General features: G+C 38.6%; 2 protein-coding genes across 2 annotated transcripts; one reads left to right on the forward strand and one right to left on the reverse strand.

Annotated features, from left to right (window-relative positions):
- The first annotated feature begins 269 nt into the window (after window positions 1-269).
- On the forward strand, window positions 270-8,113 carry LOC121885672 (polyunsaturated fatty acid lipoxygenase ALOX15B-like). Its single transcript, XM_042395359.1, has 15 exons — window positions 270-390; window positions 475-652; window positions 1,475-1,679; window positions 1,857-1,938; window positions 2,172-2,294; window positions 2,528-2,631; window positions 2,887-3,059; window positions 3,304-3,447; window positions 3,955-4,158; window positions 4,330-4,416; window positions 4,529-4,698; window positions 6,521-6,642; window positions 6,784-6,884; window positions 7,161-7,331; window positions 7,476-8,113. Exons 2-15 carry the CDS (start codon window positions 500-502, stop codon window positions 7,653-7,655), a joined length of 2,019 nt encoding a protein of 672 aa, XP_042251293.1. The 5' UTR covers window positions 270-390; window positions 475-499; the 3' UTR covers window positions 7,656-8,113.
- A 12,420-nt stretch (window positions 8,114-20,533) lies between these two features.
- On the reverse strand, window positions 20,534-22,583 carry LOC121885667. The gene is made up of 2 exons (XM_042395346.1): window positions 22,092-22,583; window positions 20,534-21,999 (listed from the first exon to the last, which is right to left on the reverse strand). The coding sequence occupies exon 2, from the start codon at window positions 21,247-21,249 to the stop codon at window positions 20,617-20,619; it is 633 nt and encodes a 210-aa protein (XP_042251280.1). The 5' UTR covers window positions 21,250-21,999; window positions 22,092-22,583; the 3' UTR covers window positions 20,534-20,616.
- Window positions 22,584-26,148: the final 3,565 nt, after the last annotated feature.

A 26,148-nucleotide genomic window follows, 5' to 3' on the forward strand; every position in this document is an offset into this window, starting at 1 on the left:
AAAAAAAATCTGGATTAATTTCTAGTTGAAAGTGTTTGTTTTGGCATTTAATCAAAACTAATATTTTTAAATGGACCCACCTGCAACAGTAACTGGTTTATCTTGCTCAAATAGACTTCTGCTGCCTTTCTGATGCCAGGGTTTGCATCATCTCTGTTTTTTTTTGTCGTTTTTGTTTTTTTTAGGTTTTTTTTGTGTGGGGTTTTTTTTTTTTTTACGGGTGCAGTATTTGTTCATACATGCAATATTTCACCATCAAAACTGACTGTTTTTACTGACTGAACACTCCCACAATGTCATGTATAAAAAGAGTATAAAAAGAGAAATCATTAGTGATGGGTTCAAAAGAGCTTAGCTCAGCAAAGGAACATCTTGATCTCATTAACTGAGGTAAGAGAGATGCTTTTTGGAGTGATTTCGATTAGAAACGACTGGACTATAATATGTCATAGACACATTTCTCCTCCCCACCAGGATTCTTCTGCTTTCCAGAGTGAAAATGGTGCGATATGAAGTGACCGTCTTCACTGCCGACATGGCCACTGCCACCACTTTTAACAACGTCTTTCTGAAGCTGGTGGGCACAGATGGGGAGAGCGAGCGCACATTGCTGGTGGACGATAAAGGTTGTGCATCCTTCTTCAAAGGAGCAGTAAGTCTGGACTGTCTCCTTCTATGTTAACATGTGGGCTATAGCACGCGGCCTTAACTTTGCCTATATGAGATTATAGATATAGCCTATTTGAGAAGTGTAGTGTTAAAGTAGTCCTGCATTAAATGCCGGTTTAGAGAAGCTGATATAAATCAACTCAGCTACAACTCTACAACCTGTTTTCTGCAGGGAGTTTTGATTTTTCCCATACGTTTGAATGTTGATAACATTTTAAGCTTTTTCGTCATTTAACACCGCATTAAATGGCCATTATCAGTTGAATAAGTATGTTTTATGGTGTAACAACGCTGTGGTTAATGTCTGGTTAGGTTTAGGCACAGATCATGGTTTGGGTTAAAACAAACGATTTTTTCGCCAGAAAAACGACTGCAAATGTCCCGACGTCTCGCTATAAAAACACCCGGCTTTATCGGTTGAAACGGGAAGCGACCGGTGGTTCCGAGGTGGTCTCGAACCGTCGCCTCTGCTGTTTGATGCTTTCCAAATTTCTCAAGTTTCTAGTCCACTAAACCCCTCCCTCTCCTAGTAAGAAAGTCAGCTCATACAGATGCCATCTGAAATACGTCACTTTCCCGGTGCCACGTATTAAACGTATTGAAACGTATAGATTTAACATATCCGTGGTTTGCAGAAACGTACGATGCCAACATTTACTTCTGGCGACTGGGCTGTTTGTCTGTCATTATACATGGAGTAATTGTATGCTAATTATTGAGATGTTACAGTTCAATTATGTGTTATTAAATATGCTTCATCTGTTGTATTTTTTTTCTTTTCAAACCATTTCTGTTATTACTCCAGGTATCTTCTTTTTCTGTGTGCTGCCCTAACTCCATTGGAAAGCTAGTGCTGATAGAAGTAGACAAGCAGCATCTCCCACCATTCCTAGAAGATAGTTGGTTCGCCTCCAAGGTGGAGGTGAAATCCCCGGAGGGAGACAACTACAAGTTTCCCATCTACCGCTGGATCATTGACAGCAAGGTTCACCGGTTTAGAGAGGCAACAGGTTTGTGGAAACTTGCTTGTCTGACATACTGTACACCTTCACTGACCACAGAAGAGATGAAAGAAAGGAAGACAGGCTCTGCAAGCTAGACTATAAGAAGGCTGGAGCAAATTCATGCCAATATACTGTATATGTAAACAGTTTTAAACCTTGTACTTTTTTTTTTTTAATTTAAAGCTCTGAGAGTCTTTGAAGAAAACCATCATCTTGGCAGGAACAGTCGGCAGCAGGAGCTGAAGCAGCGAGAGGAAGACTATCGGTGAGAGCTCAATATGCATGTATTGTAGCATAATGCAAGCCCCAAACTAAAATGCATCCAAACCTCATACACCTTTGGTTTTGGTATATTCATGACATATAATGACAAATTAACCATCATACAAATACTTGAGTTTTATTATGCTTGCATTCTCTAAATTTAAACTCTAGATGCACTGGATCCTAGACTGTCCAAATCTCTTCAACACTCTGCTCTTCTCTGTTTTTCCCCAGCTGGGATGCATATGTAGGGGGAGTACCCCACACAATGAAGGCATCACACCCTCATTCTCTGCCTGATGAGGTCCGCTTCTCCTTCACCAAGAAAGCAGAGTTTTCTTACACTGCATCCGAAGGGTGAGGTCCACAAATTGTGAAAGATACATATATATATATATATTTTTGTTTAACCTACCTGCCTAACACTCAAAGTGATTTAAAGAAATAATTTGGCATTTTAAGAAATATGCTTATGTGCTGAATTGCAGAAAATTAAAACATTCAGTAGATGCCATTCTCGTATCTGTCTGTTAAATAGGAAGCTAAAGCCATTTTTCTTGTGACAGACAGCGTTTGTTTTTATTTTCTAGGATGCGTGAGCTGAAACTGAAGGGACTGGATGATTGCAAGGAGAACTGGACTGACATTTATGCTATTAACCGAGTGTTCTGCTGCAGAAAGACTGACTTATCAGGTACTGCACTATCATGGTATAACAGAACACTTAAATATATTGTGCTACATTAAATATTATGATTGTTTCTATTCTGGAGTCCATTTATGTTGTGCCAGGTGTTAATTTTTTTTATAAAATGTGACAAAGAAGGAAGTATGTATGTATCAAACAAGTTTCCTTCTAATTTTTGGATTTTGCAATTTAAACTATGAACAACAAACTAGAAACAGCATCCAATAACCAATATGAAGTTAATCTCTGCTCTCTTTCCAGAGTATGTCCAGCAACATTGGAAGGATGATGCTTTTTTTGGCTACCAGTTTCTAAATGGTGTCAACCCCATCTTGATCCAACGTTGTACAGCTCTGCCTAACAACTTCCCTGTCGATCATATCCGTATCAATAATCACCTCCGTGGTCCACATGGCTTGCAAGATGAAATGAAGGTGATTTTTTTTTCTCATTCTCCTGGAATAAGTAAACTGTCTCTACTTGATCTTAATATCAGAAACATGATATGTTAAACTTGGAACTTTGACTTGATTACCAGAATATAGAATATCTCATCTGATTGACAGTACCAGTCAAGTGAATGGGAAGGTGTGTCTAAACTTTGGACACAAACATATTCACTTTGTATGTAATATCCACATTTGAGTCATTTGTCATCCTCACTAAAATTTAAAACAGAAAGGCAACATATTCCTGTGTGACTACAAGCGTTTGGACGGAGTGAAACCAAACACCATCAATGGGAAGAAGCAGTACTTGATGGCTCCCCTCGTCCTGCTCTACAGTACACCTGAAGATAGTCTGGTGCCGATAGCTATTCAGGTAAGATTAGCACAAAAATATAGCTAATCTTTTAGCTGTAAATAAGAATATTGATTAAGGTGGCCCTCATTCAAATGTAAGGTGTAGGTTCCATCTGCTGTGACAAGAAACATCCACCTTGGAAAAAGTGTCTTTGAGACTGATATTGGGTTCTTCGCAAGTAGAAGCTGACATGGCTGAATGAAGTAGATGGCAGCTATGACATGAGTTGGTCATTTTCTCTAAACTCAAGGAATTCCTTCTGCTGGGAAAGGCTGACAGACTAGCAGTTGTGTCTGACCCAAACACACAAGTGTATTCTGTTTTCTTTACATAGACACAAATCACAGATTTGCCTCAAAGGCCTTTACAATCTGTACAACATCCTCAACATCCTTTGACCTTCAATTTGGATCAAGAAAAACAAGAAGAAATCCTAGAAAAACAATTCCTAAAAATTTCTAAGTACTGGTCATGGATTGCATAATGTCTTTATTCATTGAATGAATCATCTTTCTTCTTCTGTAGCTGAAACAGACTCCAGCAGATGACAATCCCATCTTTTATCCTTCTGACTCTGAGTATGACTGGTTGACGGCAAAGATTTTTGTGAGAAGCGCAGATTTCAATTATCATCAACTCAACACTCACCTGCTGCGCACTCACCTGCTGGCTGAAGTTTTTGCAGTGTCACTCCTGCGCAACGTGCCCATGGTGCATCCTCTGTACAAGGTAACAGAATGGGAGAATACTGGACTTACTGTATTTCTTTTATATTTTTCCAACTTGCTGATTTTGGTATCCTGTATGAACCATAATATTTTAGTGTATATTGGCATTGCAAGATTTCTGACTTTGTTGTAAGGCAATACTGTTGCTAACATAGTTCCATCTTTCCCTCAGCTCCTCATCCCTCACACTCGTTACACTCTGCAGATCAACCTCTTGGCTCGACTTCTCCTTATATCTGAGAACGGATTTTTCACAAACGTAAGCGAAGACCAACATGCAAAGTAAACCATTACCTAAACAATGTTTTATTCAATATCATGTACAGTATTTGTCTCTAACTATATTACTTACATTTTCAACTGTTCCTCAGTTTGCATCTTCTGGTGGAGAGGGAATGATCACAATCCTGAAGAAGTCACTGTCCTCAGTGACCTACAGCTCCCTCTGTATACCAGACGACATTGCTGAGCGTGGGATGGAGGCTGTGCCCAACTTCTACTACAGGGATGATGGACTCAGGCTGTGGGATATCATCCACAGGTAGAGCATTGTGTTTATTATTTATATGATACAGGTATAAAATAATTGTTGATTTAGTGGCGTGTAGTTATCATGCTATATAAATACTTACACCTTGTGAGACTGCATTTAGAGACCATGAAGTACTCTAAAGTGAAGAAAAAAACATGTTTTGCACAGTGTGTCAGAGATGAGGGTTAGGATTAGGGATGACATGAGAGATTTCAGTTCAGGATTTGCTTTCCTTTTCCACTTCCACTTAACCATACAGTACCAGTCAAAAGTTTGAACACACTTTCTCATTCAAGGGAATGGGAAGGTGTGCCCAAACTTTCGACTAGTACTGTTACTACAGCAATGTCATACAGAAACTAAGCAAACAAATGGATCACATGCTCTCTTTGACTGGAGCAATGGTGATGAGGACAGGATCAGATCAGCTGGCCAGCACAAAGGCTACACATCTGAGTTAATGAGATTGCTCCAGCAGGGAACACCAATCCTCGCAGGAAAGTAACCAGAAAATACAAATGTAGGATTAGAGGGAAATTTTGTTCCACTGAGTTCATCCCATTGGATGAGCCATCCTAGCCTGATATTCAGACTGAATAGCTGTTTTGTTACCAGTCTTTTATTTATATCCACTCTGTGGAGCTAAGCTTTGTTTTGCCACTATTAAACACTAGTGGCTGTATCTAACTGCTCTGACATTATTTATGTTTTACATTGAGGCTGTATTAGCCAATATATGGTAACCTTAGGTTGAGAAATTTACAGAGAATGGCAGTCAACACGGAGGATACAATACATGTTGTCTATGCAAAGATATTTTGATGTTTAGATGAGTAAACATGTATAACAAGTTGTCCTAATAAAGGAAAATAACAGAGTTTATTTTGGTTCTTTTATGTAACTCAGTTTTCTTGTAAAGGATTTTTATCATCAATCTTCCTGAAAAGCTGAGACGTGTGCAGATTTTTTGGCCATAATTTATTAGTCATATTGAAGTACCTCATTCTCATCTCCTAGAATGTCTCAGTTTCTGTGGGTTTATTTCCTCTTCTTCTTCTTTTAGCTCTTGGAATGTCTCTACTCCTTTCTCTGCTCTTTATCAATGGCTTCTTTGCAGCAATTCTTTTGGTTAGTCCAGCTTAATGCAGTATCCTCTGTGTGTGTTGAAATGTGTAAAATGTAAAATGTTTGTCATCAGTTCTTGTTGTAAAGATGTGTTGATTCAACTTTATAATAATTTTGGAGTTGTGGTGCAGTTGAATTGTATTGTATTGAACTGAGAGGTGTTTCTAAAATTTACAGTAGTCTGCCCTGACTGATGTAAATAGGAAATGCTTTTCAGTATAACAAAACAAATCAAAAACTGATCATGTGTTGCCTTAGTTTTAACATTTCTCGACCCATTAAAAGAAGTGCTGTAGTGTTTTTTCTGTATTTGATTTACTGTTGATTTTCCCTTGAAATATGAAGTGGCTTTGGTGTTAGATTAACAAAGTGTTAAGAGAGAGAGATGACAGTACAGTAGCACTGTAGCCCTGATAGATGGTATCTGTTGAAGATCATAAATTTGCATTATAATCTGTACGGGACAGTATTAGACAGAGAGGGTTTGGGATATCCCTCCATTATTTTAGAGCTTTTAGAGCTTTCAGTTAAAGTTGTATGGTCCACTGCGTCAAATATTGCACTGAGGTCCTATGAAGAATTCTCTGATATCTGCTGCAAAAGGGATGGCCATTAAATGATCCTACAAAAAAGACTGTTTTTCTACTACAGTGTGTATGAAACATCTATAATCTAGAATATATAATACAAAACACATTTCTCATAGGTTTGTGCAGGGAATTCTCAGCTACTACTACAAGAAAGATGATGAGGTCCAGCAAGACTCCGAACTGCAGACGTGGATTCGGGACATTTTTGAACATGGATTCCTTTCCCAAGCAGGCACAGGTAGGCTTTAAAGAAAAGCTTCATCTTCATGATATATGTTGCTTCATATTCACATGTATATACCATTATATTATCATAATGCACACATAAATCAAACTTTACTTGAATCATCTAACACAGTTTTTTCTTTCTAATTCTCAGGAATCCCTCAACGTTTCTCCACTGTGGATGAGTTGGTCAGGTTTGTCACCATGGTGATTTTCACCTGCTCAGGCCAGCACTCAGCTGTCAACTGTGGACAGGTGAATCATTGTAATTCACTGGCATGATCAATTACAAAATTTAGATTATAGTGCAATGTGTTGATCAGGTTTTGTAGTTTTCTCTGAACTGGAGAGAGATGGATGAATTCTGGCCAAAGAAACATGACATTGGACTTTGAACCTTAAACATAAAAAACATTCTGTTTTTAAATGTACATTTTGCCCTCTAGCTTTAAACTGTCAAGAGCTTCAATATTACTAAAAATTGTAATGCTACACTGTAAATGATCCATATCCATAATTTATTCATTGCAGTTTGACTACGGTGGCTGGATGCCCAACGCTCCCACCACCATGCAATGTCCTCCACCAACCACAAAAGGGACAACAAGTGAGGCCACGATGCTGCAGACATTACCCAACGTCGATGCAACAGTTCAGGGAATGGCAATAATGTGGCTGCTCAGCAAGCGGTCCTCTGACTTTGTAAGTGCCCAAATTACATAAATCACATTTTATGTTCAACTTGAGTAAAATAGGTTAATATGTCATTGAGCCAATAGTGTATGTTTTATTAACATTAAAATATTACTGAAAAATATGTTTTTAACATATCATTGATCTCATCAGGTCCATCTTGGTCACTTCCCAGAGGAACATTTCAGAGAGGAGATTCCCCGCAGGCTGATAAAGGATTTTCAAGGAGAGCTTGAAGTTTTAAGTGCAGCCATCAAAACCAGAAACGAAAATCTTGTAGTCCCATACACATACATGGATCCAAAGGAGGTAGAGAATAGTGTGGCCATTTAATATCAGGCAGTTTGACCTCCTCAGCTGTTGATGAAATTCAGTTTCACATTAACAAACGGTGAGGGAGGGAAGAACGTCATGCTCTGTTTTGTGCTGGTGTTAAAATGGGAAGAAACTACTCTATGTGATAATCATATGCAGATTTGTGATTTTTTACAGCCTAAATGATTTAAGTGACAAGAAGACGAGATGTAAAGCTGCCAGATTGATGCGTTTCTTACAAAGACATGGATCTTATGCAAAGTGTGAAAAAAGTTGATTTTATTCTTTCTCGTCTCAACACAAGAATGAATGAATCAGTTCTTCTCTGAGTATATGTAGTTGTAGTTTTGCACTGCTGTGACCAATACAGCTTGATCTGTACGTGAGCCTGTCTGTTCTGCGCCTGCTGTTGTAGAGAACTGTTTTAAACCTGAACGTTTGTGTGCTAAGCAGTAAAAATGATTTCACAACCAATATTTACATTGTTTTATAGTTTTCATTTATTGTTTTCAGTACCTTGTTTACACGTCACTGATGAAGACACTTTCAGTTAAGCCTTTACAATGAACTTTATGTAGTATAGGAACAAAAAATGAACGAAAAGAATGATGATTGTCAGGGAAGCCTTCTCTTTTACTGGATACCAATTGTAGGTATTGTTTTAGCTGTTGATCTGTAAGAAAAATACATATTCAGTGTAAGTTTCTTTTTCTGTTTTTGGCCTCTTTGGCCTTCCACTGACGGCATGCAGAGCAGAGCAGAGAGACTGAAAGTTGCAGCTCTAGTCAGTAATAAATCTAACTACTGTACTGTATGCTAAAATGGATTCAATAATCAGCATGTCCATTATCATAACATTAGTCAAAAGTTAAGTTGCTGGCTACAGCCTGCAACAGCTGGCGCATGTATCCCTTAATTTGTTTTTCAAGTAACTAAGGTCATCACAAGACATGAAGAGTTGCTGGATCAGCCTGCTGATAGAAAATGAAAAGGCGGGCAAAACTCCAAAAACATAATTATGACAGAATCAGTTGGAGGGAGAGAAATAGAGACTGATGGTGAGAGATGACCCAGTAATTGCCACAATTCCTACTTGACCTCATTTTCCCTCATAATATTTTCTGTTTGAAAACAAAAATATAGTATAAAACATTTCACTCAGTAATATAACATGCCTTTTATTATGTCCTGTTGTCATTTATCTGCAGAAGAAGTAGTGTTTTCATGTGGGGACCCTCATCCACTACCCGCCCCTGCCACAAACTTCATGCTAACCCAGTGACCACATCTATAATCGCAGGTATTAACTAAGGGAATCCAAAATAAACAAATACAAACAAGTATCAAGAGAATATACATTTTAATATAAATAGAGCCTCAAGAAAACACTTCATATGTGCATGAAAATCATTTGGGAAATCACATTTTTGCAAATGCCAACTTGGCAATTCTTATACAGGTAACTGGGAAAGGTTTTTTTTCATGCATTGATCCTATAGCTCATTATTATTCTGTTCATTATCTGTGCTGATTCAGTAATTACTGTACATTGTACTTTACTGTACAGTCTATCTTATGTAGGCGTGTTTATTGCAGTTGCCTCTTACTCTTCAAGTTAGTGTCAGTGGGTGACACACCCTAAATTCAGTATTTTTAAAAGGAGGTTTTGGATTTATTATTTGAGTTTTTTAATGAATTCTACAAAAACATAAACTTTCAGGTTTAGAGGTTATATATTTTACACAAAATTTGCCCCAGGCCTCAGTTGATCGATCAAATTCAGCCTCATGTTAACGAAAGGAGAGAGTTGAAATGTTATTTTATTCTGTGCTGATTTTAAAATATAATTGCTGTTTGCACGTTGGAATGCAAATAAAAATGAGTTTTTAGAGTTTTCATTTGTTTGATTTTTTCAATTTAGTTTGTTTTCTTTTATTTATTTTTTGTTTGTTTGCAGTTTCTCCCTTTTTTAATTGGTAACATATCAGAAAGTGACACAGGTGACTTAATGGTGGTAGACATAATAGAACATAAAGACACTGAGTCAAATATTAATTAACAGAGACAGACAGATAGTTGTCCTTTTCTTATCAGCTTGTTATGTGATGGAAGAATAAAATACTAGTGCTGTGATTACATTATTGAAATAAAACATTAGTTGATATCAACAGAGATCATTGTTTTATTCTTTTATATCTTAACACAAGAATGAATACAGTGGGTCCTATTGTTTTTCTGCAACAATTTAACATTAACCATGACAGTTTAAACTCTCCCTGTCTACTCCTCAACTTGCGTTTCACATAATTATTTTCTCATAATTTTCAGATTAATCTCAAAATGAATCTACTTGGATCTATTACACTGAAATTTGCATTTTACCTTTGATGGAGCTCAGGGAACATTAATTACCTCTATATGATTTCACGTTGTAAACTTTGTTACTTGAATACTTGAATTTTCAAGTTGGAATCTAATCAGTCCAGTGTGTAGAAAAGCACTGATATCCAAAGATAGAACAGTATAACAAGTGATTTAAGGTGGCCTTGCTGTATATTTTATGCACATTTAAATGTGTACCAGATAAAAAATGTATATCAAATGAATGAAACAAAAGTCAATGTAGTATGTTCATATGATTTTGAGATGGAATGTATCTTCCTAAATAAAAGGAACAAAGATTGCTCTGTACACTTGTACACATTTTGTGATAAGCACAGTTTCATGCCAAAATATATTCTTTGCACGCCTCTTCAGGTGCAAAGAAACTGACTTGATTCTTGCCCTTCACAAGCTTTGTGCCTGCACAAAAACAGAATATTGTGTCTCTCTTACTCTCTGTTTCTCTTTTTGCTGGAGTCTACATTTTCTGTGTCCTGCCCTACCTCCCTTGGAAAGCTACTGTAGTGCTGATTGAGGTTGACAAAAAGCCTCTCCCACTGTTCCCAGAAGACTCATGGTTTCCCTGCAAGGTGAAGGTAAAGTCCCTGGAGGGAGACACTTACAACTTTATCATCCACCACTGGACTGCTGAAAGCAAGGTTAAGTTATTCAGAGAGGCAACAGGTTTGTTGAACTGTATATGACTATTACAGTTTATTGTACGGTGTACACTTCTGCTGTCCAACAAAAATAAGAGACTAGAAAAGTCTAATTTCATTATGTAAGAATGCAAGGTGACTAAACCTGTTGGTTAGAAGATGTTACAGAGGAGACAACTGTATTAAACAATATTAAATCCTATTTTTATAAGCTCTAAGAAACTATGACAAGAATCATCATCTTGGCAAGTACAGTAGGGAGAAGGAGCTGAAGCTGAGAGAGCAACTGGATAGGTGAGAGCTGTGTGCTCAGGAATCACAAAACCCTGTTGATTCAACGTCGTAAAGCCCTGCCCAGTAGCTTTCCTGTCACTCATGGCATGGTGTTTCTCTGCAATGGGAGCTCCTTAACTGCAGAAACTGTTGTGGAAAAATCTTCAAATGGGCCAATAAATCTTCAGGTCACCCACAACTTAGTATTAAACTCAAAACTTATAAGAGAAAAACTCAAAAAATACACTGGAAGCTGGTAGAGTTCAATGTGAATAGGTTTACTGTGCATAAAGAGAGCAAACCGAGGCCTCTATCCCAGGATAAAGAAAAACCTGATGCAAAATCATAAAACCTCATTTTATATATTTTTCATAACCCCTCCTATTGTGCAGCTTATTTTCTAGTCTCCACCTCATTTTTAATTATATTCAACCATCTGGTCATTATTTCTGAGTTCATACGTGACCTTGACGCTTTGGTGATAATACAAGTGTGACTTATCTTAGAAATTACTGTCTTAGCATCTTCCACCTTTTTCTCAAACTAAAAATGGACCTGGCGGCCTTTAATCATTTCACACAGAAAACCAAATTGCTATATCACAGATTAGCCTTCTTGCTAACTCCCTGGGAGCTGTCTCTCATGGGCATAATGTCATCTTTGCACTCTCACTGGCACATTTGTTTGATCATGGAACAGCAGTTCCACCACAAAACACAGGTATGTTATTCATCCCTATTGTCAATAACTATATCGCAGCTCTTTTGTTGGAACAGACTATGGACAGCAGTACTGTAATGAAGTGTTGGAGCAAACAAATGCCCAATGTACAATATGATATAGCATGGAAAAATGTTTTCTGATTTTAAAGTGACTTAAGATAAATGATTCTGCCTCCACTTTAACACAAATGAGGTGAATGGAATTTAATCTGCGGTACTCACAGCATTAGAACTGAATTAAAAGGATGTATATTTGCATGTATGGCAAGATCTCTTTCATGAATAAATGCCTAATACAAAGGAAGTAAATGGGTATTCTACTAATTCAGTGCTGCTTGAAAGTTTGTGAACCCTTTTGAATTCTCTCTATTTCTGCCAAAAATATGACCTAAAATGTGATCAGATTTTTACATAAGTCCCAAAACTAGATAAAGGGAAACCAATTAAACAAACGAGACAAAAACATTAAACTTATACATTTATTTATTGAGGATTATCCAGTCTTACATATTTGTGTGAGGCAAAAGTATGTGAACCCTTCAGTAACTGCAATAACTGGTGTGACCCCCTTTTGCAGCAATAACTTCAACTAAACATTTCCGATAACCCTTTATCAGCTCTGCACATTGGCTTGGAGGAATTTTAGCTCATTCCTCCTTACAAAACAGTCTCAACTCGGGTTGTTGGTGGGCTTCTTTCTATGAACTGCCTGCTTCAGGTCCTTCCACAGCTTTTCTATAGGATTAAGGTCAGGACTTTGATTCGGCCATTCCAAAAAATTATCTTCTCCTCTAACCATTGTTTGGCAGAGCAACTTGTGTGTTTAGGGTTGTTGTCTTGCTGCATGACCCACTTTCTGTTGAGCTTCAGTTCAAAGACAGACACCTTGACATTTTCCCGTAGAATTTGCTGGTACAACTCAGAACTCATAGCTTAATCAATGATTACAAGCTGTCCTGGTCCAGAAGCAGCAAAGTAGGCCCAAACTATGATACTGCCAACACCATGTTTCACATATGGGTTAAGGTGCAGATAGCCCAATATTTGTATTTATATTTGTTGAGGCAGCAAAATGATTTATATTTGTATTTGCATTCGAATAAAAGTGGACATAGGTGTAAAAATGTTTATATTACGCTTTTAATTTTAGGATATTTAAGTGTTAAAATAAGTGTTTATGAATAACCCACACTGGGTTTTGAACTTAAGTCTCCCAAATCATAGACGACTGCAATGAGTACTGAGCTAAAACCAAGTGCATTGCAAATGCACAGACAGACCTTTACTTATTTACACACCCATAACACAGAGACAGCACAGCATGTAACATGTAGGAAAAACTTCAAAGGCGATTCTTGCTTTGCACTTTTCATTTATTGCCTACATTTTACAACCTTACTTTGTGGAAAGGAGAAGGGGAACAGCAGGTTATGGAGAGTCCCTTGGGAGCACTTTGCTTGTGTCAGTAGCTCAGCTTTATCTCTGGGGAACACTTCCAACTCTGGGAGTAATGTCCAAATTAGGAAATGTGCGTCATGTAGCAGGTGGATGTGACTCCCCACATGAGACCTGCTGACAGGTATAACAGCAGAGCAGAGGAGAGAGCCTGAGATAAAGATGTAACTGACCTGCACGCTGGTATTTAAAATGTTTTTTTTTCTTCCCAAAAACAAATAATTTTAAAAATATTTGTATGAAATAAATGTTTGTAAAAAACCCACTATTTGTGCTTTGCTGAATAACATATTTGTATTTGGGCCTCCTAGTGGAGGCCCAGATTTCTCCTCTTTAATTAAGGCAGGGCCTCCCAGACTCACACTTGATTGTCATCCCATTGATTGAAACACCCAACTCTAAATTCCCCTTCAAATTGAATGAAAGAATGAATTGAATGAATGATAATCCTAGAGGTTCACATTATTTTGCCACACTCAAATATGTAACATTGGATCATTTTCCTCAATAAATAAACAAACGTGTAAGGTTTTTGTCTCATTTGTTTAAATGATGTCTCTATCTAGTTTTAGGACTTGTATGGAAATCTGATCACATTTTAGGTGATATTTATGCAGAAAAAGAGCTAATCCTAAAGGGTTCACAAACTTTCAAGTAACACTGTATAAAAGGGAATCACAGTTCAAGTGGTTGAAAACTCTACTTAGTAAGAAACGCCCTGAAAAGAAAAGAATTTTCTCTTAGATTTGTGACTGGCCTTTAACACTTAATCTCTCATCCTCATCAAAGTGTGCAGAACTATAATTCCTCTAAAATTTCAAACAGAAAGGCAACATATTTCTGTGTGACTACAAGCGCTTGGATGGAGTTAAACCAAACACCATCAATGGGAAGAGGCAGTACTTGATAGTTCCCCTTGTCCTTCTCCACAAAACACCTGATGATAAGCTGATGCCAGTTGCTCTTGAGGTAAAACTGCCTTTGAGATTCAAATGATACTCGAGTTGAACATTAATGTGATAGGCCATATCTTACATGAATTTCAGTGGCAGACAGTTTTGACATTTACTGCTAGATAATGTCATTTCATCAGACCTCACTGTGAACAGTTTTCATGTGGGCTATTTCTTTATTTTTCCATGGAAAGTGCACACAGTTCATTCTGTAGAATACCCATTTACTTCCTTTGTATTAGGCACTTATTCATGAAAGAGATCTTGCCATACATGCAAATATACATGCTTTTAATTCAATTCTAATGCTGTGAATACCACAGATTAAATTCCATTCACCTCGTTTGTGTCACAGTGGAGGCAGAATCATCTTTGAGCATGCTTGTGTTGTTTGTCACAAATATTGTCTTTTCATTTTATACATTTTGATGACAATAAAAAGGTCAAACATAAAAAAAGCATCTGTCTTAAGCTAAGGCTTATAATCTCCAAATTTTTGACATTTCAGTCATTTTGATAAATACACAGTTATATGATGAATAAAAGACCCATGTGTAATAGCTTAGTTGGGTTTTTTTTAAATTCTGAGAACAAAGTCAGAATTCAAATACATTTTTCACGTGGCCCTAATCCTCTTCTGTACAATGTCAACACGACACCTTATTCAAGAATTTTATTTACTGTACTGTAGCATTCATTAAAATATGACTGAAAGGGAGTTGAAGATCGGATTGATTACATTCTGAAGAAAAATAACCAGAGCCAGTGTTGTTCTTATGATTGCATCATGTCAAAATAAGCATTGCAATGCATATTTACACTGCAGCAAGACATACTAGACACTTATTATACAATATTATTTTGGACAAATGGGTAGGCTTTTTTGAATGACATACAAATTAAGAGTATTATCTCGTGTATCTTTTCCTGTCTTCTAGCTTGTAAAAATTCAGAATAAGCACAGACCAGTTACTCTCTGAGCTGTAGCTTCAGGTTCAGTTCAAGTGAAACAAAACTCACTGGTACTATCGACATGTTGAGTTACAGTTTTTCATATTAATGGAAGTCCGTTTTGTATTGACCCAAGTAATTGTCCCAAAAAATGCAGTAAAAGAGTGGTACGGCTGATACTGTATATTTGTGTTACATGCTGGATGCCCTGTCAGCAGATTCTCAGGCCTCGTAGTGAACAGACATCTATCTCACTGGACAGCTGCTGTCCAGTCAGCTTGGTCTGAGTGAGTGAATACGAGAAAAGAAGCTCTCCGTCTCCTTTCTCTCAGTCACTAATGAGAGAATCTAAACATCGCAGAACAAATGCAAAAATGTTCCACAATTGTACCATTGATTAAATTGCCTCTAATTCATCAACCTTTGACATTATTTTTGTTAATCTCCAGGTAGACATTAGATTGTCTTTCTTTTTTCTCTTTCTTTTTTTTCTTGATCATGCCGTTCACATGCAAATTTGTGCATGACTGCTGGAAAGTGAGTGACACTCATCTGTTGCAGCCATAATAGAGCAACTTATGAGCAACAGAAAATGTGTTTTCAACCTGTCAACCTAATGTCAACCTAAAATGTCAACCTACTTGTAACACATGATAAATTTGTATTTGCTCGCCTCCGGAATATACATAGAGGCTGCTGATGGTATTGGCCATGAAGTTATTATTGACATTGGCTGCTTTTAGTTTAAAATAAATCAAAATACAGTACAGTGTACGGAAGACTAATGCCATTCCCCGTGGATGAGCAGATGTTTTGCTCACTGTCATCTAACAGCTGGCAGAGCTTGTGTTTCAATGATTGGGCAAATGGATGTCCATGAGTAAACGGGTATGTTCCCTGGTCACTATTTTTCTGTTCTTGTGTGCTACGTGTTCCCATGAACATGTAAAACTGTGAGCAAATGGAGCATTTTGAATTAGATGAGGTAATAAGATTTGTAGGTGATGGGCAAAACAGATCTGTTAGGTCTTCACTTTCTAAGACTTATCCTGTACAAGGCTTTGACACAATCAAATTCTCTCCTGTATAATATATGTAGTCCAATAATTTCTATTTTGAAGCTTCTGATGTGCAGTTTTTTGTTGACAGTGTGATGTGTTGTTTTAATTCTATGATAATTTTTGAGGTGATAGCAGAAGCACCTCTAAAAAAAATATAATCTGAAACAACTCCACTACTAACTCCGGCCTCAAAATTGACTATAGAGTTGAATCAGTACCTCTATGAACTGAACTGAACATTATAAGCTTCACAAAAGTAAGATTTATTGCAGGGCTGTTGTAATGGATTACATTATAATGTACAGTTATCTCTAATAATATTGTAACTTGTACAGCTGTTCATGTTAGTGTGTTCAAATTCAAATTCAAATACAAATAAGCTTTATTGGCATGATAGATCAGAAACCTATATTGCCAAAGCAGAACAGAAAATTATAAACATTGAAATATGATTAATAATTATAAAATAATATGCAAATATAAACAATAATATTAAATACAGTATAATAAAAGGCATTTTTACAGATGTAATCACACAGAAACATTTACTACAGAGCTTGTTTCTCCTAGATTATGACAAGATTTAATATATTTTGCAGCTATTACTGCACATTGACTTTTCTCCCCACATAGATAGGACGGTCTCTGAAGATCAGGGAGGTGGATAAATTCAGGATATATATGATTTATTTTTTCAAAGAAAACCTCTCTCAAATCCTTATATTTGTCTCAGTATAATAGGATGTGAGATTCTCCTTTATGACAAAGTGAACACAGCCTGGCCTCCCTGGGGAGCCTCTTCTGCCTGTGACAGCCTGTTTCTATGGCCAGGCTGTTTCCACTCAGTCTGTACATTGTCAGTGTTTTCCTTAGTTTTCTATCAGTCACGGTAGTCAGGTACTCTGCCACCATGTACTCTCTGTTTAGAGTCAAACACAATTCTAATTTACTTTGTGATTTGGTGGTTCCGTTCCAATATTTGATATAATTTTCTTTCTGTTTTGAGATGATTTGGTTGGGCCAGATTGTTTTTGGTGTGTGTGGGCAGAGCTTCAGCAGCAGCTGGCACTCATTATATCTTTTAATGTAATTCATTAAATCTAAATTATAAGTAACATATATTATATTCACTTAGTAAGGCTAATACTGCTCTTCAAAGTCATGCCCCTCTATTTCAGAATGAAAGGTCTTTATTAATCTTTTTGTTTTCAATAGTGTTTTATGAATAATTGGGCGAAATATGAAAAAACATGATCTCATAATCTTGTGTTTCAGTCACCAGATTTAAGTGCAAAACAAGTTGCTTATGCACCACTAAAGCCACATTATATTTCAGCCACTGTAACTCAGTTGTCAAAGTGCATGTCTAGACTCAAATTCTGTTTTTGAGTCTTCATTTGAGGAAGAGATGAGTTTTCATTTGAGGAAAATACCATTTCTGCCCTTCTCCAGAAAAACCACTCATTTTAGAGCAATATTGGTAACTGCTATGTGGCCAGAATTAAACCAGGAAGTATATTAAAAGCTGGGAGGATTCTTCACTTTAAAATCCTCCTTTATGTGTGTGTTTATGTGTGTATGGGATCACTGTGAGGGGTATTTGTTGTCAGCATTTTTCTCAGATCATGGCCTCAATTATGCTCTTCCTCTCATTGTCTGACTGCAGACTTGGCAGATCAAATATGTTTTTTAGGAATTATGTACAAACACTACACACTGTTGTTTGATATATGAAAATCTCAGCACTGTTACAATCATGCAATGTGAAGGCACTTTAAATGAGTCACTGACCTTGTCATCAGGCTTTATCCCTGCTGTACAACAGTTGATTATATGAAGTGATGGGATTTATTTGGCAACTGTGCACCATGAGCATCAGTGTGTAGACGCACACACAAACACAAACCACTGCAGAGGATTTGTGTCTGCTTATCAGCAGCTCCAGTTTAGTCTCATCACTGTCAGGCCAGTGAAACGCGCAAGTGTCATTAAGCCATTCTCGGCTGGCACACACTGCTCATCATGACATTTAAGTCACCACACAGTGCTTCATCAGCTGCGGGCAATGGCAGGCTGCATAGTTTGCCTATTTCTATCAGTATATTATGTTTGTATGGATGTATTTAGTATATATACAGTATGTGTAGAGACATTATTTCGTTTTACTGAAGTAGATCTATAGGTGTTGCCACTCATCTTTGCTGCTTTTCTATGAGCTCAAGTCACACTCATGCAGATGAGCCTGTTCAACTCTATGGAGCTGTCCCACTTTTATACAGTGATGGTCACAAACCACAAAGCCCAGTTGGGCACAGTGGTTAGCATTATTTGTTGTGTCCTTAACCCGACAACAGGCAAGATCGTCTTGTCAGTAGGTAATTTGCACCTTCACAGGGTGAAGCTGCTCCTATGTAATTAATCAACCGATTACAGCAATCCACTGCAAGCAAACGAACTTTTGTTGTTTTACAATGATTAATCAGTGTCAACATTTTGTGATGAAGGATCTTAATGTAGTTGATGACATTCACTGGAATTGTTAAAAATTCCTGATTATCAAATCCTGATTAAAAAAACATGTTGGCTGAACACCCTTCCATCCGTTGGTCGTTGTGTACACAATGTGTACAGAAAAGATTAGACTGGTGGGTTGTTATAGCAACTGCTCACCTGTGATCTTCTGTTAGAAGTATACCCTGTGCTTAAATTTTTTTTTTTTAATTTTTAAATTTTTAACTAGTAAGTGATCTTTTAAAAGCACTCCTTAAAGGCAGACAAATTAACCCACTCTTTCGCCAGTGTTTGTATGTTTCATGTTTATTTAGACAGTTGAAAAGTTTATAAAGGTCCCCAGGACTCTTAACAATCAGTGGCTAATGACTATATGGTTGAATGGAAAAGATCCAAGCATACAGCTCTTCCTACAAACTCAACCATTGGAGTAAGCATTTATTTCAGTAATTACCTTCTTGTTTTTAATTATATCAGTTTACCCAGTGGCTTTAGTGACTGCATGAGACATGAAGCAAATCGTATTTTATATTGACCTGTATCTTTACATCTAGTACATAATGTATGTGACTCAACTGATTTATGATTGCACACATGCAAACAGCCACATGCACCACTGCTTCAGTGATAAACTGGTATGTGATAGTCAACATGACCCGCTGTAATTGTTGCTCATCACAATGAAAAGCCCCGTTAACTCGGGAGGGTAAGAACCAGCTGAACACACACATATCTGGTCCCAAACCAAAATATCATTTCAGATTTGATGATGATTTCAGATTTGAAGAGATTGGTGCAACTGTGTTCTCTTTGGAATTGGATTTTATTTTGTCTTCCTGCAGTATTAATCACTGAGTACAAGTTACATTCGAAATAAATAACAAACTTCCCAGTCATAAGGTTTTACTGCTATCTGGAAAGCTTAGGTAGTTAAGGGAGCTCAGTTGTCCCTCGTTCCTACGTAATTCAGACTTATCTTCTCATCTCTGGGTTTGTTCAGTAAAAATGCAAAACTGCACAGAAAAGCAGCAAGGCCAAGATGAGAAATTATTCAAATAATGTTGTACTATACAAGTAAAAGCTGGTATCCTTAATGTTTTTACTTCATAGACTGTATGTGTAATATATGAATTCAATTAAGAAATGTAATAAAACACAAAAACAGGCACATTTATACTGCAGATGCAGTATCAGCTTGTCATATTACACCTGTGCCTGATGACAATAAAAACTAGGGCTGTAGTCTGCTGGTCGACTGGTCGATTAGTTGGTCGATATGCTCTTGTCCGACTAAATTCTCATTGGTCGAATAACCTCTGTGTTATTTTCATAAGGAGAAAAGTACTACATCAACAGCTTTCCAGGAGTAATCCATCATTTCCTGCGGCGGGAGGGACAGACTAACACATTTTTTTCACAACTTTGAACTTAATATTTGAAATCGATAGCGTTTGGGAGTCTCTGAGCAGCGCTGTTCGGGTACATGAGTCAGCCTCTGTCGTTGCCACGGAAACCACTGGTAGCGTGGCTCTGCTAAGGAGTATGTTTGTGTAGCAAATGGGGAAAGAGCGAGGGGCAGAGAAGTGACGGTGGATGCGAGCGGGGCAGATTAGTCCCCCCCCCCCCCGGGACTAATCGATTAGTTGAAGATTATGTACGATTTCAGTCGACCAAGATTTTCTTTGGTTGACTACAGCCCTCATAAAAACATTGACAAAATAAAACATCAAATTATTTACCATGTACCACGTGTTAACTGATCTTTGTGGCTTTCCAGAGATTATAGACTTAAAAGTGTTATCAAAACCAATATGTTTCAGCCTGTTTTGCAAATAGGGCTTGCTCTAAAATGCAGTGCAATCTGTCACGTGTGGTTTGTATCAGGCAGCAGGGGAAGGACCCAAAAGCAGACTATAGAGGCAGGCAGGAGAAGTTCAGTGAGTTTATTGTCCAAAGAGAAGACAATAGCTCACAGGCACGGTTGGCAGGTCCAGGATACAGAAAACAGAAGCTCAAAAGCACTGACAAAAGGCAACATGATAACTACAATGATCTGACAAGGGAACAAAGGATCTGGGCCATTTGGACAGGAGCAGAGCAGGAAACCTCAGGCGGATGGCCTGGGGGCAGGGCCAATAGACGTAACAGATCTGGAGGGTGACCAGGATGCAGGACCAAAAGGACAAGTCTGGAGGACAACCATGAGGCAGGAATGAAGGGCAGAACAGCTCTGCCATGCTGTAGCTCTGGACGACGGCTTGGATGCTGGCGACATAGGCAGAGCAGCTGTGGAGGACAGGCAGGAGGAACACTAGACAGGTGGAGCCACTCTGGAGGATGAGCATAAGAATGACCAGACATGTGGAGCTGCTCTGGAGGATGACCTGGAGGCCGGCGACGTAGGCAGGACTGCTCTGGAAGTCGACAACATAGGCTGGACTGCTATGGAGGTCGGCAACGAAGACTGGGCTACTCAGGAGGTCGGTGACAAGGCTGGAGGTCAGGAAAGGCAGGTGGTACCAGAAGATTCGGCTGCAGGTCACGGCAGGCTGCTGGATAAGCATCCGACATTTGGAGTACAGGACTGGAGACTGGTGACTGGAGTGCAGGACTAAAGTCCAGTGGCTGAAGTGCAGGACCAGCATTAGCAATAATTGATAGTTGAGGGTTGGAGCAGGCAGACCAGTGGAGTGCAGAACAGGGGGTGGACAGCTGGTGGTCTAGTTGGGCAACAGCAAGGACGGTTGACCGATTATCTGGGAAGTCTGGCTGGGTGTTGGCAGGGACTGCCGACTGGAGGTCTGGCTCTGCTTCAGCGGGGGCGGCCAACTGGGACTCTGGCAGGGTGTTGACAGGTGTGGCTGATGGCTGGAGGTCTGGCAGGTCATTGGCAGGGGTAGCCGATGGCTTGAGAACAGGCTGGACGTTGACGGGGACGGCCAATGGTTCTAGAACAGGCTTGACGTCGGCTCAGGACAGGCAGGCTGCAGGCTCACAAAACTAAGCCCAATCGACTGGAGTGCAGGCTGGTTGTGAGCAGTCTGGGGTGCAGGCTGAAGGCTAGCAGACTGGAGTGCAGGCTGAAGGCTAGCAGACTGGAGTGCAGGCTGAAAGCTAGCTGGCTGGAGTGCAGGCTGAAGGCTAGCAGGCTGGAGTGCAGGTCAAGACGCAGGCTGAGGTGCAGGCTGAAGGCTATCATGCTGGTGGTTAGCATGCTGCAGGTTAGCTGGCTGGGAAGCAGGCAGGAAAAGTCTGTAAATATGGTGGACTAGTGGAGCAGTCCTGGCGCCAGAGGAAAGTAACTGGCTGGGCATTTGGTTTTTATGGGTGGGTCAGCATAAACACCATCCACCAACCATGTCCAAAAACAACACTGGCAAGTGAAGCCTGCATCCCTATGTCACACGTGGTGAAAGCATAAAAATTCATTAGTGCATAATATTGCATGAATTAATCAATAACTGCAGGTATTGAAGTCTGTTCCTACCTTTAAAATGTCTTCCTCCTGGTTTTACATGTGGCAAAGTCCTTGATCAGAGCAATAAAGTCCAGGATTCTAACAATGTCACTTTCCAATGACATGTTAAGTCAAGTTGTTTTACTTTAACTTGTTATGATTGTTAGCCCCGGCATACTAACCTCAGCCATTTGCTTTCAAACTCCCCGCCCTAGAATCACACACTGACAAACAGCTGCTGGACAGTTTCTGTTTCGGAGCAGAGATACTAAACATAAGGACAGATATGTAATTTCGCTCTAAATCCAGATGCCAAAAATGGACAAAAAAACGTACAAACAAGGCAGGAGTTTTTTTTTCCTCCCTGTGAATTTTGTTTAATTTTTTTCACTGAGCCTCGTGGACCCTTTCACGTCTTCAGGCCTAGGGTTTGAGCCCACGTAAACCCATCGTTAAAATGGCATCAATGCTGATTTCTCCTGGGAGGGCCAAATTCCTGGATGGGCAGGCCTGACCCCCTGGGGCCTGCTTGGTCTATAGTGGAGAATGGCAACTAAGGGACCTGGGGAAGTGGGAATGCAGCTGGAGGAAGGGACAGCAATCATGTTTTTGTATCCTGCTTAATCCTGCTTACATGCTTTTTAAGTCAAGGGGCATCTGATCTCTTAAATAGTTTATTGAGATCTGTGAAGCGATGAGATATGAAATAAGCATTTCTTTAACAGTTTTTTTGTGCTGTTCAATGTATTTTAATCATTGGAAAAAGATGTAATAATGGTCCTTTTACAACAAAACAGAGTCCATGTCTCTTGCATTGAAGTCAAACATGCATTAAAGGTCAAGACTGATTGCTGTGTAAATGAATTGATTTATTACTTTACAGTTGTTTTTTTCATTTGTAAGCTTAGTCAACACAGGCAGGTGTGTTCTTTGGAAGTCACACCCTGGTTTACTCTCAAGTTGAACTTGGCTTTCACAAGCCTCCCCCCTTTAGTCATACTTCCCTGATTGTGACACTATCACAATGTCTTATTATGATTCCAGTTTTTTAAAAGGCTGTTCCATGAATTCCCTGCCCTCGGCCAGTCAGTGTCTCAGCATGTCTAGTTGTATTAATCTTTGCAGTTAATCTTAGATTGAAATGTACACTGTCATGAGTGAGTCCTGTAATAAATGCTACCTATTTGATAAGGTGTCACTGTGACGGTGAGGTCTTGATTCAACTCCATGGTCATTTTGTGGCCGCACTCAGTAGTGTTGGTTTTTGTAATGGAGGTGGGCCACGGTGCCTGAAATAAGGACCACCTCAGGTCACATCTACATACATACAGAAAATGTATACATTTAATTGACTAAAACATTAACCTTCAGGGACAAGGTACAGTTGAAGTCAGTAGTTCACATACACTTTAGCTAAATACATTGAAAGTCAGTTTTTCACAATTCCTGACATTTAATCTTAGTAAACATTCCCTGTCTTAGGTCAGTTAGGATCACTAATTTATTTTAAGAATGTGAAATGTATGAATAATAGTAGAGAGAATGATTTATTTCAGCTTGTATTTCTTTCATCACATTCCCAGTGGGTCAGAAGTATACATACACTTAGTATTTGGTAGCATTGCCTTTAAATTGTTTAACTTGGGTCAAACATTTTGGGTAGCCTTCCACAAGCTTCTCACAATAAGTTCCTGGTATTTTGGCCCATTCCTCCTGACAGATCTGGTGTAACTGAGTCAGGTTTTTAGGCCTCCTTGCTCGCACATGCTTTTTCAGTTCTGCCCACAAATTTTCTGTTGGATTGAGGTCAGGGCTTTGTGATGGCCACTCCAATACCTTGACTTTGTTGTCCCTAAGCCGTTCGCCACAACTTTGGAAGCATGCATTGTCATTGTTCATTTGGAAGACCCATTTATGACCAAGCTTTAACTTCCTGGCTGATGTCTTGAGATGTTGCTTCAATATATTCACATAATTGTCCTTCCTTGTGATGCCATCTATTTTGAGAAGTGTACTAGTCCTTGTAGCAAAGCACTGCCACAACATGATGCTGCCACCCCTGTGTTTCACGGTTGGGATGGTGTTCTTCGGCTTTCGAGCCTCCCTCTTTTTCCTCCAAACATAACGATGGTCATTGTGGCAAAACACTTAAATTTTTTTGCCGCTGACCATGTGAGACCGGCCAGTCATTTCAGCTTCTAGCAGTTCAAGTCTGAGATGATCAGCCGGTCAACGTCCATTGTCATCTTGGGGAGAACATAAACTGATCGGTGCAGCTCTTTGGTAATTTAATGTCTCTGTACATATAATTCATTTTGGAGGATATATGTTGGTCTCACAGCTAAAATCTATCAATTGCAGCTGCCACATTAGTTTGTGTGAATGTAAAGTGAAGCTTCATGTTTTTACTGGACAGAACAACAGTGCTGCCTCTGGGGCTCTATATGTAAAGATATCACCACATTTCAATAAATATAAATGTATTAAAATGAACAGATCAGTCTATATTAACTTTTATTTTCTTACACCACATAACAGTTTGGATTTTTATTATAGCTACATTAAAGACTGAAGAACAATTTACTGCATCTCTCTGTCAATGAGGTAAGTACACTGCTGCAGGGAGGCAGAGGAGAGCAGAGAGAGAATGGACGGGCTTTTCTCTCTACTCAAGAGATTAGTTGAAAAATAAAAAATATTGAATGAATTAAAATAAAGTAATTATTTATTAATACATTGTTTATTTCATTTACAGTGGTCTTTACAACTATTTATAACATAAATGAAGTACATAAAAAGTGCAATAACAGGGTGTCTGCAGGTTCTTAAAAGTCTTAAATTCAACTTTATAAATATTAGGCCTTAGAAAATGTGTTTATGTATATTTTGGTTCAGCTGAGCAGGGAGTCCCCAGTGGTGCTGCAGGACCTGGATGGGCTGCCACAACAATAAAAATTAGAAGTTTTGGCTCCATTTCCACTAGCTGTGTCCCGATTGTCAACTGTAGCTGTCAAGGTTGCTAGACGACAAGAGCACTGCTGATGCAAGGGTAAGGGCGGAAACAGCTAGTGACGCAGCTGGAAATCCTCCTTAGACCAGACCATGTCATTTAACAATGCTCGGTTCTGGCCTTTGTGGTCTACAAAGAACACACCTTTGTAGATAGCGTCTTTGGAACGATTAGGCCCCTGCGAATTGGGACACAGCTATAGGTTAGAAGTCAACCAGGAAAATACTGTAGTGTGCAAGAATTTCTCCATGTGGTCAGACAGAAAGCTCCGCTCCTTTTTGCCTTTGCATTTGTGCCTTGGAGAGCCATTGCTTTTTTACTATTATCAGGTCAGACTTTTGCTTTTCTGGTATACCCCAGCAGCCTACTGGTTAAGACACATGCCACATAACTGTAACATCCATGGTTCAATCCCCCCTTTTTTTTAATTAAAAAAAAAAAATTAGAGAAAAATTTAGAGAAAGAATTATTAAATTATTAATTAAAAAAGACAAAAACAAATACTGACCAAATACTTGCAAAAACTTTTCCCATTGCCATCAGCCTTAGCTTTACTTCAGTGTTCAGCTCAAATTAGCAAATGTTAAAGAGCTAACACGTTAAACTGCTGAGTATTTTATCTGCTTAACATTAACATTGTCACTTTTGACATGTTAGCATGCTGACATTAGCATTAAGCTCAAGCGATAACCCATAACCTCTCTCTTGTTAAGTTCAAAGAGTTCTGGACAAAATCTTGTCAAAAATTCTATTATAAAAGCAGACTACAGAAATCCTGAGGCAGCCATTCGTCTTTGTGAATTTGAAAAGATTTGCCTCAGGAAACAGCAACGCATTTTGGTTCTCTGTACAGTAGCATGCATGTCTGAGGAACATTATAATAAAAACCTTTTTTTTAACTTTTTGTAACAGTAACACTGTTTTGTAGCAGCCACTGTAACAGTGGCTGAAACTGTGTTTTACATAAATCATTGTCTTTGACATTTCAGTGCACAAAAATAACTTCTCTTGCGTCAGTGTTACAGAACAGAGAACTACAGTATATTGATCATTATAAATTCTCCTTTTGTGCTCTCA

This window comes from Thunnus maccoyii, chromosome 2 (genome assembly GCF_910596095.1).
Source record: "Thunnus maccoyii chromosome 2, fThuMac1.1, whole genome shotgun sequence".
In the NCBI taxonomy this organism is placed as follows: domain Eukaryota; kingdom Metazoa; phylum Chordata; class Actinopteri; order Scombriformes; family Scombridae; genus Thunnus; species Thunnus maccoyii.